The sequence below is a fragment of the Vipera berus genome (genome assembly GCF_964194415.1).
Source record: "Vipera berus genome assembly, chromosome: 5".
Classification (NCBI taxonomy): Eukaryota; Metazoa; Chordata; class Lepidosauria; order Squamata; family Viperidae; genus Vipera; species Vipera berus.
Window position 1 is genome coordinate 31,987,745 of NC_138207.1, and position 14,391 is coordinate 32,002,135.

The following is a 14,391-nucleotide window of genomic DNA, read 5'->3' on the forward strand; positions in this document are numbered from 1 at the left end:
CACGGGGGAGGTGGTGGTGGTTAAGGCTTTGATTGATTCGGGCAGCACGAGGTGTCTAATCAGCCGGAAGGTGGTGGCTAAACTGGGTGTTAGGGTGGTACGGCTAAGGAATCCAATATGGTTCCAGCAGGTGGATGGGTCCCTTCTGGGGGGGGTACCTATCACCCATGTCACAGAACTCGTGCGGCTGGATATGGGGGAGCACTGGGAACGGTTACGGTTCATCGTGGTGCCCTCCATGACGGAGGAGGTGATTCTGGGGCTAACGTGGCTGGATAGGTGGGGCCCGACCATCTGGTGGGAGGGGGGTTGTCGACACCTCCGCCTAGGGGTTGGGCCACAGCCCCCTGATCATGAGCAGCTAGGGCCGTCTGGCCCGCCAGGGAAGCTGGAGGAGAGGTGCAGGGCTGGGGCAGAAGTACACGTACCACCAGAGTACGCCGAATTCCTCGAAGTGTTCAGCGAGCAGGAATGCGACCTCCTGCCTCCTCATCGACCGACGGACTGCGCGACCGAGCTGGAGCCGGGGGTCAAACTTCCCAAGCCCCGGATGTATGCCATGACCCCACGGGAGATGACAGAACTCCGGAACTACATTGACAAGAACCTCGCACGGGGGTTCATACAACCAGCTCGCTCGCGGATGGCAGCACCAGTTCTTTTCAGGGAAAAGAAGGACGGGGGCCTGCGGCTTTGTGTGGACTACCGGGGGGTCAACGCAGTATGTGTTGAACATTTGTACCCGCTACCCCTAATGAAAGACATGTTGTCCCACTTGGCTAAGGGGAGGGTGTTTACCCGCTTGGACTTACGCGAAGCCTATTATCGGGTGCGAATCAAGAGAGGCGACGAGTGGAAAACAGCGTTCAACTGCCCGTTGGGCAGCTACCAATTTCGCGTAATGCCTTTCGGTCTCCAGGGGGCCCCTGCCGTTTTCATGCAACTAATAAATCAAGTGTTGCATGAGCATTTATACAGGGGGGTGCTCGTGTATCTGGACGACATCCTTATTTATACGGAGACTATGGACCAACACGTTGCCCTTGTGCGCCAAGTTCTGCGGAAACTCTTAGAAGCACGATTGTACGTGAAATTGTCAAAATGTGAATTTCACGCGTCTCGACTGGACTACTTAGGCTATCGGGTCTCGGCAGCCGGGATTGCAATGGATCCAAAGAAAGTGGAGGCTATACTGCAGTGGCAAGCCCCGGGGACCAGACGGCAGCTACAGAGCTTCCTGGGGTTTGCCAATTTTTACCGCCAATTTATACCATCATTTGCTGCAGTGGCTCTTCCATTAACAGACTTGCTAAAAACCAAGAAGTTGGCGGTGAAACCACGGCCTGGGTTGCGGGTATCGTGGACCGTAGACTGTCAACGGGCCTTCGAGTCCTTAAAAGGTCTGTTCACCCGAGAGCCCATACTCCTGCACCCTGACCCAGCAGCGCCATACGTCGTGCAAGTAGATGCTAGCGACGTGGCAGTTGGAGCTGTCCTTTTGCAGCACAACAGTAAAGGTGCGTTGCAACCCTGTGCTTACGCGTCTAAAAAGCTATCAACCACCGAACGCACCTGGGCTATCTGGGAGAAGGAGGCCTACGCCGTTCGGTGGGCGTTGGAGACGTGGCGGCATCTTCTAGAGGGGGCAGAAAAGCCCTTCGAAGTATGGACGGACCATAGGAATCTAGAAGCCCTGCAATCCCCACGTAAGTTGGCCCCTAAGCATGTACGGTGGGCCTTGTACTTCAGGCGGTTTAGGTTTACCCTGAAATACGTCCCAGGGGGGAAGAATTTCCTGGCGGATGCCCTCTCTCGGCTTCCGCAGTATGACAACCAGCGGGAGGAGGTGGTGCAAGCTCTTATCCCTCCTCTCGGCCCAGAGAAGGTACAGGCCGTACAGAACGGGGTTGCGGATGAACTGGTACCAATTTATGCAGGCCAGGCGGATGCTGGTCTGCACGGGGGAGGGGTGGAGTCTAGGGCTGGGGCTGCTACCTAGTTACAGATTCAGAATAAAAGGTGCGTTGAGAGCGTGTGGCTCTCAACGCTGACTTTGTTAAGGTATAGAGATCCTGCTATTAAAGGTACTCTTTCCAGTCATCCGTACTTCGTTGTGGTTTTTCCTGTGGGCTTGTCGATCCGGCGAAGACGAGGAGTTGACAACTGGCCTGTCCCTATGTTTGTGCACCTTCATTTTACCTCCAGCTTTATGTCACACATTTTTACAGTCTTCTGTCCACTGAACCAAATTTCTTATTCCACTTAACATCAAAGCACTGTTTTCAAACTTGGCAACTTTAAAATATGTGGAGTTCTCCATCCTTGCTGGGGAACTCTGGGAGTTGAACTCCATGCATCTTAAAGTTGCCAAATTTTTAAAAAAAACATTGATGTAAAGTGTTATATTTCCACAGTGTGATGCCAAATGTAAGTTTAATCATCAGAAAGCTTGCAGTATCAACAATAGGAGTCTGTCGCTTGTTCTAGAGACAGAAGAGGGGATAGTTATGTATGCATAATGTGGAATTATATCTATTCTCAAATAAATGTGATATATTTTAGGAAATAAAGGAGAAGATGGTTCATTAGGTGAGCAAGGGCTAGAAGGCTCGCTCGGACCACCCGGACCTCATGGTGATCAAGGTGACGTGGGAGAAAAAGGAAACACAGGGCCACAAGGTTCTACTCTACTTTATTTGCTCCTCTTTTAGAAGTATATTTATTTTGCAAATGGATAATATTTAGATAATAAATATTGGTGACTGTGATTTTTTTACTTGGAAATATTGAACCTGCATCCTGATGTTTTTGTCCCATAGGAGCAGAAACTGAGTTCTTTACATTTTTGAGGTCAAATCTCTGTATAATTTTCAGAAACCTGCCATCTTATTGACCATGATAGTTAAATAGATAGACAGAGATAGATAGATAGATAGATAGATAGATAGATAGATAGATAGATAGATAGACAGACAGACAGACAGACAGACAGACAGACAGACAGACAGACAACTTTCAAGTTTAGGAATAAAGACTCCTCATCCACTTTCAAACTAATTCTAGAAAGTAATTTTTTTAAAAAATGGTGCCACCTTTTATGTAGATTCTTACTTGTCTACCTTATCTCCATTCCTTAAGGTCCTCCAGGCCAAAGTGGGATTCCAGGACCACCAGGATCAGCATCCAAATGGAGTAGTGGGTTCCTGCTTGTTTTGCATAGTCAGTCAGAAACAGAACCGTTTTGCCCTGAGGGAATGACAAGATTATGGGCTGGATACAGCCTGCTGTATTTTGAAGGGCAGGAGAAAGCTCATAATCAAGACCTTGGTGAGCATTATAACATCTTTACAAAAATGTTGTAATATTTTGCCCTTTTATTGTAAATTGTTGTATTATATCTTTTTGAAGTTTTTGTCTTAGGCTAAAGTTGGGGAGCTTCAAACATAAGATCCCTTTATGAAGTCTCAATTATTATAGATCAGCTTATAGGAATAACAAGTTGACTGTCCATTCATTTTCATATATGACATTTGTTAAACTTGTTTGAAAACTAATGTTGTCAGACTTTTTCTTATAAGCCATAGCTATCTGAATCTGAATCTATGCTGTTCCACCATCTATACTGTTATAGGATAGGGACTATTTTCTATTTTGTGATGTACCATTTTGTTTCATGTAATGGTTATTCTCTCTGCTCCCCTACTTGAACCTTCATTATAAGGTTGACTCTGCTGAAGGTGGAATGCCCAAATGGTTGTATCTTTGGTTTTATTTGCAATAATTTTATATGCCTGACTACTCCCTCAATCATTACTAGAGTTTTAAGCATGATTTTGGAGAGCATGTTACAATCCTGATGTTACTACAAACATTTTAAAATGAGCTAAGTTTCTTCTAGCATTTTAATTTATATAAAATATGGAATTGTCAAGCATCTTACTATGGACAATGCCACTATTTCCATTTTTTAAAAAAATTAAGGGTAAATAGCAAAATTTACTGTATATAATCAAAATTACAGGACTGGTTATAACAACATCCTTGATGTTTTTTCAAAATACTGGGGGTGCAATTTGTAACCTATCAGCTGAATTTTATAAATCAGCAATCAAAACTTGTTGTGGTGGTTTGTTGAGCAAAACAGGTAACTTGATTTGGTCTGTGCCATGTGTTGGTTCATTTATCTCAGAAATATTTACACTGCTGGGACTGTTTCATCAGGGATTCAGGTAAAAGTCTCTTCTACTCTTATCTAATGTTTGAAACGTTAGATATATTCTCCGAATGGACTGTACAGTTTCTGTTATGAAAATATTTAATCTTTATTCTAAAATTCCCATCATAGTAAAATTGTTTACGTTGCACTTAAAAATTCAGTCTCTACAGTAAGCAAAAAAAAAATGTCTGATTTGTGTAGCTGTTTATTCTGGGACACAATTGTTATCTTTTGTTTAGAAATTCTGTAAATGCATCAAAAATCCTTATCACTTACTGGTTTTGTAGAACTAAAATGAAATAAGGAATAAAGCTACTCTAGCAATTATTTATATTGCTAATATTTGGATTATTAATTATTTTTTAGGTCTGGCTGGATCCTGTCTTCCTGTTTTTAGCACTATGCCTTTTACCTATTGCAATGTCAACCAAGTCTGCTACTACGCAAGTCGAAATGATAAATCTTACTGGCTTTCAAGTGCAGCTCCTTTGCCCATGATGCCCCTCTCAGATGAAGAAATACAGCCCTATATTAGTCGATGTGTGGTATGTGAAGCTCCTGCCCAAGCCGTTGCAGTTCATAGTCAAGATCAATCCATTCCTTCTTGTCCACCAAACTGGAGAAGTCTTTGGATAGGTTACTCATTCTTAATGGTAAGGCTGAATACTAGCATGATCTAACTAGCACTAGCACTTAGATTTAAATATTTCTTCATAGTGCTTTCCAATCTTCTCTAAGCAGTCAGCATATTGCCCCCAACAATCTGGGTCCTCATTTTATCGACCTCAGAAGAAAGACTGAGACAACCTTGACTGGTCAGGATTGAACTCCTGGCAGTCAGCAGAGTTAGCTTGCAATACTGCACTCTAACCACTGTGCCACTACGGCTCTTTCTAACATGGAATATTGTCATTAAAACCCCCCAGTATGAATTCCTGTAATACTGATCTGATAACTGCAGTTTTCATTTGTTCCTTAACAGATGTTTCTCGCTTTCAGAGTACTCATTTCTAAATACTTTACTACTCACTACTAAAGTCATCACAGGAGCTTACTTTATACTTGGATTCTATCTGATAAATATATGACTATTAAACTCTGAAGTAAACCATAAAGCAGCCTGATCCAAAAATGCTTTTCAAAAGTCAAATGTACTTTCTTGGGGGAGGGTGTTCTTGAAAATGTTTTACTTCTCATCTAGGAAGCTTTTTCAGTTCAGAACTGAAGAAGCTTCTTGGATGAGAAGCAAAATGTTTTCAAAGGAAAAAAACCCTAAAGAAGTCCTGTTGCCTTTTGAAAAGCACCTTTGGGACAACCATGACCTGGATGACTGAGAATTTCCATAGATGTAAAGCAGCCTTTTAATCTACCTTAATTCAAAAATGGGAATTGTAGTAATTTACCTCTATATTTCTCTTATGAAACATTGCTGCAATATAAATGTAATGAACTTGATTCTTATTTTTTAAAAAATAAGTGGCATCCACACATTTCCGGTGGGCTGTTCTGGGACTGGGAGGCATCCACTAGTAATATATGAGTTAAAGGAAGGCTACATCTCCCTATGTTGTCAAGCAAGAACATCCGATGTTAGCAGCAGGCTTCTGGGGCTCAGAACGGATTTCCGGAAGTGGCAACCACTCACTTCCGGCGGTCTGTTCTGGGCCTTGCAAAAATGGGCTAGGGCTTCAGCCAGTTTGCCTTGGTGGAGCAGTGGGCTAATGCCTCCTTAAGTAACACCAGCTGCCTGCAATTAGTGCAGGTTCGCATCCCACCAGGCTCAAGGTTGACTCAGCCTTCCATCCTTCCGAGGTAGGTAAAATGAGGACCCAGATTGTTGGGGGCAATAAGCTGACTTTGTAATAATGCCGCTTGGGGGGCCCCAAAAGCCCTAATAAGCAGGCATATACATAGAATGAAGGCTATTGCTAAGCACATTGATTTGTGCTTAGATTGTAAGCCGCCCTGAGTCTTCGGAGAAGGGCGGGATATAAATGGGAATAATAAAAAAAGTCAACAAAAATTAGCTACTGGTTCTGCTGACCCGGTGAGAACTGGCTGAATCCCACCCCTGGCCTTAATGCATCTTTTAGAGCAAAAATTAATATAAGACCCAGTTTTATTTTCAGGGAAACACAGTAGTTATAAATGCAAGGAGCGGATGCAATGTTATCTTTTCAATGCTGTGATTACTTTAAAAACTGCTAAAGAGGGCAGTTGTTAAGTGAGGACTACCTATGTAAAAAATTATTGGTAAGTTTTCCAGTCTACCATAATCGGTTACAGATCAGTTATAATGAGATCAATGTACTGAAATATCTAAGATACCTACAAAACATTTAGCAGCAGCAATGACAATCAGAAACCAATGCATTTACTCTATAAACAACTATTTGTTGTTGTTTTCTCTCTGTCCACTCACACTTGTTTATTTCTCAACCTTACATGGCTGCCCATCTACCAAAAGGAAGTCTGGTAGCATTTTTACATTTGTTGACTGCTTTGTACCGGTTTCTTCCATGTAAATAAAAGATTGCCATACATTATGCACAATCAGAATCGAAGAAGCTTCTTGAATGAGAAGTGAAACGTCTTCAAAGAAAAACAAGAAAGTCCAGTTGCCTCTTGAAAAAGCACCTTTGTAAAAACCATGACCTGGATGACTGAGAATCTCCATAGACATACATTTTATGATATTGTTTAGTTTCTGATGGATATGATTTACTCATATCGCATTGGCCTTTATGCACTAAATGCTACTATCTGCATGTTTTATTTTCCTTCAGTTGTCTATGGAGGTTCTCAATCATCCAGGTCATGGTTTTCCCCAAAGGTGCTGTTCAAAAGCCACCTGGACTTTTTTGAATTATTTTTTTTTTCTTTGAAAATGTTTCACTTCTCATCCAAGAAATTCTGAAGAAGCTTCTTGGGTAAAAACAAAACATTTTCAAAGAAAAAAAGCCAAGAAAGTCCATTTTCCTTTTTGAAAAGCACCTTTGGGACTTTCTTTCAGTTATTGCATAATTCCACTGACTTTGGCCACTGAGCAAATAATTAACTAAAATATCTCTACAGCCTTAAAAAATGGCTTTCTTTACATTTTACAACAACTACTTTATTGTCACTTTGAATGTACACCAATCGGCATACATCAAAATGAAATTTTATTGCATACAGCTCTCAAAGGGGCAACAACTTCGATATATGCTCCTTGTTCGTGGCCAGGTCATTACAGATCTTCCATTTTAGTTTCTAGGGAGCGAATGATGGCAAACAGGACAGATGGAAATGGAGCTCCATGTGGATTAGCCCTCAAATTAGTTTGTATTCCTGCACGACAACCTTGCCTCCTTTTCTTTTTCTGATCCTGTCTATTTCACCTTTTCCTACAGCTATAGGAAATAAAATATTTTGATAATTTTGGGGTTGAATGTAGTAAAATGTTTTTTCAGGAAATCTAGTTGCAATTCTGGGAACAGAATATAATGAAAAGTAGAGGAGACAATACTCAGCTAACTAGTTGGCAATCATCCATGTGTATTTCTTAAGAGGTTAAAAGCTGGTAGAAAATGTAGTAAAGCAATCTAAGCATAAATTTTACTTTATTATAATCAGAAGCATTACATATAAAATAATATTTAATTATCACACGCTATACCAGGTTCATTAGCACCTAAAGGCAAATTGCATATTATGCTACTATGTAACAAACATGATCATGCACATTTTGTTTTACAAGAAATATACAGGAGAGCCCCCGTTACAGGTCTTCTCAACTGGTTCATTTGCAAACTGCCATATAGAGGTGAAGTCAATGGAATTTTTACTCTGGAAGGATTCAGAAATGAACTTTAAGTGCCCAACTTGGTGGTGTGATACAATTACATAATTATACTAACCCAAAGTTATTAAGACCCACCATTGAATGAATTCAAGTTGAAGCTAGACAGCAGTTTGCCAGTGATATTTGGATATTGGTGCTGAGCAGTGGGTTGGACATGATAGCCTAAATGTCCCAGCCCAACTGTAGATTTATGTAAAATGCAGAAACTTCCTAGATCTTTATTCAGTATGAATCTGTTCTATGATTTATAGCCCTCATTTAATTTCAGAAGCCATCACCCTTATGTATGTCAAATAGTGAAAAGATTACCCAATGGATAGCAAGCAGTAGAGTAAGGATTAGGTTTCTCTGAGATTTGTGTGTTAGATAAGAGATCCCCAACGTTTTGAGCACCATGGACCAGTTGCGTGGAGAGGTTTTTCTGTGGACCAGAAAGGGCATGGTTTCATGTACTGTCTGCATCCTGTGGATGGGGCTTTGCTTGTTTGTGCAACCCGGTTTCTGGCATGCTGCGGCCCAGTGCCGGTCCATGGACCAGGGTTTGGGGATCCATGTTAGATTATAAGGAAAGTCATATTTATTGGTAAATCTAATTGGTTCTGGATCTCTCATCATATATCCCTGCCTCTTTTTTGTCAATATCTACATTGGTTGGATACCAAGAGCATTATCAGTTTAAATTGATGGCATTGACCTTATGGGATACATGTTGAGAAACATTTTGATTGTATTTCGTTTCTGTAATCTCAAAGTTTATTAGTGTTTTAAAATTGCTACCTGGTGCTTTGGCATTTTCTTCCCCACTTATTGTCTACTCTGTTGAATTAGTTGTAGCCCGAATTCTAGAAGTTTCAAACACTTAAAATACTTTTTGTTGGACCTTTATGAAGCTGGATAAAAGTCATTGTAAATTAGTCATTGTAAATTTAATCTGAAGTAATGCTAGTATTGTTTGTATTATACTGCATTAGGAAATATCCAAGAATGCATTGTTTTAGTGTGAGTGCTTGATATTGTATACAGTTTTTTTTATAATAGTTTACTAATTTTCCAATTTTACATTTAAGTATTTAAAAAGCAACAGGGTGGCTGGGTTAATCAATAGTTCGATAACAAAATCTTTAGTACAAATCTCAAGTTACAACATCAAATATTTCCTCTTTTTTCCTTAACATTCAGTCTCGTATTTAAGCTAATATAGTTCTTATTATATCAACTCAGTAAAAACATCATTATTACATTTACCAATAAAATTTTAGCTTATATGTATCTTATTTTTTACATTCAGTCTTCATAAACAATCCATATCCTGTTATTAATTTTTCCCCAATTTTTAGTTTCCCATCAGTATTCCAATTTAACCTTTGATATTTATAATTTTCAGGCTTTAGGTAACCAAGATTTCCCTTATCTCAATTCATAACAGCATCTAATATCCAAAATACACATTTTATCTATTTGAATATATTCTTGTTCTATTTCCTAAAAGTTATCTATTTCCCACCATATTAAATCATCTACCTAATAATACAATATCCCCTTTAATAAATCAAAACCATTATATATATTACCTGGGTTAATCAATAAATCAAACATATTCATAATATTTTTTTCTTTTAGGACTAATTTTTAAATATTAAACAGATAAAATCCTTATTTTCAACTAACTTCCAAATATTTTAAATCTAATGAACAGAATTCCCCTTATCTCAACTTCTCCCTTTAACCCTCTAATTAATAATATGAAACCCCCTCTAATAAATCAAACCCCCAATTTTCTTCAGCCTTATTCTGGCTTTCTTCCTTTGCCAACTAGGCTTCCATATCAGTGCTTTTAGATCGTCAAATAGATTTCCCTCTATTATTATATTATTTGAAATAAAGGAGACCATTTAATTGCCATTTTTTTGGAAGGACTAGCCCATTTGTATTCATTAAGTTGTCTCCTTATTATTACAGTTCCCCATGATTGCCCTGATATGTTTATCTTCCATTCAATCTGTTCTTCTTTCTCAATTTTTTTCTGATTTATATAGTCTTTTCCATTTTCAGTGTTGTCACTCCCTTTTCTGGATTTTCCATTAACTGTATTTGTAGATCAATTGAGTCCTCTGTCTTAATATTTAATTGTTCCACTTCTGTTATTTTCTGCGGTTAGTTCTTTGGTTGGGTTTGTGTATCTAAGCTGGCGTCTTGATCTTTTATGTTAAGTCTTATTTTAATCACAAGCTGAGCAAATGGTTTCATATATTGCTTTCAATACGGAAAGGATCTTTTCCTGGTCTTCATCTTTTTCATGTATTTATAAATAGTCTTTATAGTAGAAGTTGTTTGTCAAGCAAGATTTTATAGTCCAAGGAATTTTATCATCTCATATAGTAATCAATAGTCCTCAAATAAAGAGATAGGAAAGCAATTCCCCATATATAACTCTGAAAGTCTGTAAAGGTTTACATTCATAATTAGGCCAGTTATGCTGCCCAGCATAACTCTTACAGCTGATTTTCTCACAGGTGGTGCCAAGCCAAGGTCAAAAGGGTCTTATCTAAGGTCTGGACTTCGAGCCAAGTCTCTTTTAGGAAATAACAAGCTGTAATACCAAACTTTGCCGTTTAAGGTTTTTTAAGTCCAAAATTTTTATAATCCTTTTTCCAATTTTATGTCTTTTTTGTAGATAAAAGCAAGTCTCCAATAGGAAAATTTTTGGTCCCCAAGTTTCAGGAACATATAAATCCAATTAAATTAAAGCTGTTCTTTTAATGCTTTAATTCTCCTGGGTAGTCAGTCGCCACTATTCTTAGGGGGTGGGATAGAAATTCCCTTCCCTCTCTGCTCACAGGGGGAAAGATACTTCAGACAGCTTTTACAGGAAAAGAAAGTACTTAAGGTAAAGAGAAGATTGGATCTCACCCAGTTTCAATCCGCGTTGCTTTCGAAGTGCTTGGTGGTAAGTTTGACTTCAACTATCTGCAGCCTAGTAACGGGCCATATTACTATGGCCGGTCTTTTGTCTGCCGGTTTGGAGGACTGCCCTGGATCGAGTGGAAGGCCTGCCACCCTCCCGCGATTAAGCGGGGTCCCCTCCTTGCTCGTCACCCCTACAGGGTGACTTTCAACCCTTTCCAGGGTCCCCCAGTGGAGTGAAATTGAATGTGGAAGACTGAGCTCACCTTCCAGCGTCCATGGCGGCTGCGATGGCAAACCGGAAGTCGATATTGAATACAGTTTTGAACCACCTATACTGCATTTCATTAGAAGTACTACTGCTACATTTCCACTGACTCCAGTCCAAATTATAATTCCATCCAGGACCAGTACTAAGAATAAATGGGAAAGGTCAAGTGCCCAATACATATTAAACATTAGTACTTCAACCTAGAATTAAAGTTATAATTGTAGCTTCAGAGTGGAATGAGATTAGAAATCCAGAAAAGCATTCCTGAGGATGTGTGATTGGATGGCATAGGTGATATATTTTTTTATTTTTTTCAGCATACAGGATCTGGTGACCAAGGAGGTGGGCAATCCCTCATGTCTCCTGGAAGCTGCCTGGAGGACTTCCGATCAGCACCCTTTATTGAATGCCGGGGTCAGCAAGGAACATGTCACTTTTTTATTAATGAATACAGTTTCTGGCTAGCTACAGTGAATAATGAGACACAGTTTTCATCATCTCCTGTCTCAGTGACTATCAAAGATGAACAAGAACAACGTCGAAATATTGGCAGATGTCAGGTTTGCATGAAATATGCCTAGTGGACATTGAACCCTTCTTGAACAGAAATAAACCATTTTTTCTCATCTTGGTGCTGTGTCATTATTACTTGTACAAATTGACCAGCAATTATGAGTTGTAAAGGCATATTTAGATGGCAACCGGGAAGTAAAGAACTGCATAAATCAACTGCAATAGATGAGAGATGAATAACAGCTTTGTAGTTCAATTGTTTTTACTCATTCATAATTTTATTCATAATTTTATTGTAGAATCCCTATGGTCATGTGATCAAAATTTGAGCACTTGAAAATTGGCATGTATTTATCAAAATTGTACTGTTCTGGGGCCACCTGATCACCATTTTTAAGCTTCCCACCTTACTTCCAACAAGCAAAATCAGTGGGGGGAATTCAGATTTGCTTAACAGATACATGAAGCACTTAACAACTACAGTGACTCACTTAACAACTGTGCAAAAAAAAAGGTCGTGAAATGGGGTGCAACTTACTAGCAATGGAAATGTTGGGCTCAAAGGTGGTCATAAATCAAGGACTATGTGTAGACAGTATTCCTTTTCTTAGAAATCATCCGTATCTGGCCTGGACAAAGGTTTTCTGAGCAAAATGTGGCAGTGAGTTTGTTTAGACACAATAATTTGTTGTCCTCACCCTCTTCATTTAATAATTTTTTTAAAAAATGGAGGTAGAGTTGCTTTCTGAGTAGCTCTAAAGCAGAACTTAAAGGCTTACATTTTGATGACAAAATATCATGATTAATTCAAGTGTAATTTTCAAGTTGTTTTTGAATTAATTCCATGTTCTAATAATTTCTGTTTAAAATAAATAAACATATAATATAGAATATTAGTTTCTCAATTGATAATAAATCTAGCTTTTCTTAAATGCATTAATTAAATAATGTATCATCGATTGTTAACAGTAATCTATTTAAGTGACTAAACTAGTAGACCAGAGAAACACAGTCAACATTGTATACTTAGATTTCAGTAAGGCATTTGACAACGTAGATCACAACCTACTAATTGACAAGGTAGAAAATGGTGGGACATCACCACCAGATGGATCTGTAGCTGGCTGACAAACTGTACTCAACGAGTAGTCGTCAATGGCATTACATCCACATGAGGGGTACCACAAGGTTCCATCTTAGGCCCAGTACTCTTCAATATCTTCATCAATGACTTAGATGAGGGAATTGAAGGGGAACTCATCAAATTTACCAGATGATACCAAACTATCAGGAGTAGCCAACAACCTAGAAGACAAACTCAGGATCCAAAAAGATCTTGACAAACTCGAACAATGGGCCCTATCCAACAAAATGAGTTTCAATGTGGAGAAAAGCAAAGTCCTATACTTAGGAAGCAAAAACCAAAGGCACAAATACAGATTGGGTGAGATCCGGCTTAAAAACAGTAACTGTGAGAGGGTTCTTGGAGTCCTAGTGGAAAATCACTTGACTATGAGCCAGCAATGTGCAGCAGCAACCAAAAAAGCTAATACAATCCTGGGTTGTATGAACAGAGGCATAGAATCAAGATCACACGAAGTATTAGTACCGCTTTACAAAGCCCTAGTAAGAACACATCTGACTAGACAATCACCTGTCTGAGATGGTGTAGGTTCTCCTGCTTAAGTGGGGGGCTGGACTAGAAGACCTCCAAGGTCCCTTCCAGCTTTATTCTATTCTAGTCATAGAACGTTCATGTGACAATCCATAAATAGAATATTGCAATACCAAGGGAGTTTTTCCCCAAGAATAAATCTTTTCCTAACAGTCGCTTTGGGTGGTCGTGGCTAGGAATAAATTCCTGAACTTTATTTTGCAAAACAGTAGCAACATGGAAAAAACTTGTATTTCACAACAAATGTAAAAAATAAATAAATCCTGCATATTGTTTTCATGTAAAATGAAGTCAACGTGGATGTTTGTTCATTTTTGGCTACTCATATTTTGACAATTTATTCTAGCCCTATACACCAATATCATGAAAAATGTGTTGTTCCCATGGTAACTTCAACAATCAGTGCTTAGCAGTTACTTAAGTACTATCTTCTACTTTAAATACAAAATATTTCATGGCTGTTTTACAATTTAACTTCAAACTGAAAATCTAACAATACTCAATATATTTCCTATTTTTAACTTAAAATTAAAATTCCATTTTAATTAGGGTTCAAGGGTTTTTAAATAACTGTACTGCTTTTAAACTAATACAATTTGAGTTTTTAACATTTATTTTAAAATAATTGTCTGATGTTAAAATATTCATCTAGAAACACAATGGACACTTGGAAGCATTGGGGAAGTTCATTCACATTTCATTGCTTCTCTGTAGGATGGCCCTCCATGTCCCTGTCCTGTTGAGTCCAAAGTTCACTGCCAAATAATAGGCCCTCTTTGCATATTGTGGAAGAGCCATGAACAGTTCTGGTTCTGATCTGAAGCTCAAAATCGGCATGAGATCACCTGTCTTGGTCAAAACAGTAAATAAGATGTAAATAACCAAGTTGCAACAACAGAGTTTCAGTTGCAGCCCACTGATTGTTCATTAAAAAGTATGGAGACAACAGTATTATGAGCACTGAAAAT

The 14,391-nt window shown here is 39.0% G+C and overlaps 1 protein-coding gene across 1 annotated transcript in view; it reads left to right on the forward strand.

Moving 5' to 3' along the window:
- COL4A4 (collagen type IV alpha 4 chain) overlaps nt 1-11,970 on the forward strand; it is a gene marked incomplete at its 5' end in the record, with an annotated part of 76,926 nt that extends 64,956 nt beyond the window's left edge. The window contains 4 exons of the mRNA XM_081328538.1: nt 2,563-2,679; nt 3,139-3,327; nt 4,583-4,869; nt 11,553-11,970. Coding sequence (XP_081184664.1) covers nt 2,563-2,679; nt 3,139-3,327; nt 4,583-4,869; nt 11,553-11,816 — 857 coding nt within the window. The 3' untranslated portion in view covers nt 11,817-11,970. The remainder of the gene's footprint in view (nt 1-2,562; nt 2,680-3,138; nt 3,328-4,582; nt 4,870-11,552) is intronic.
- Between the last annotated feature and the right edge of the window lie 2,421 nt (nt 11,971-14,391).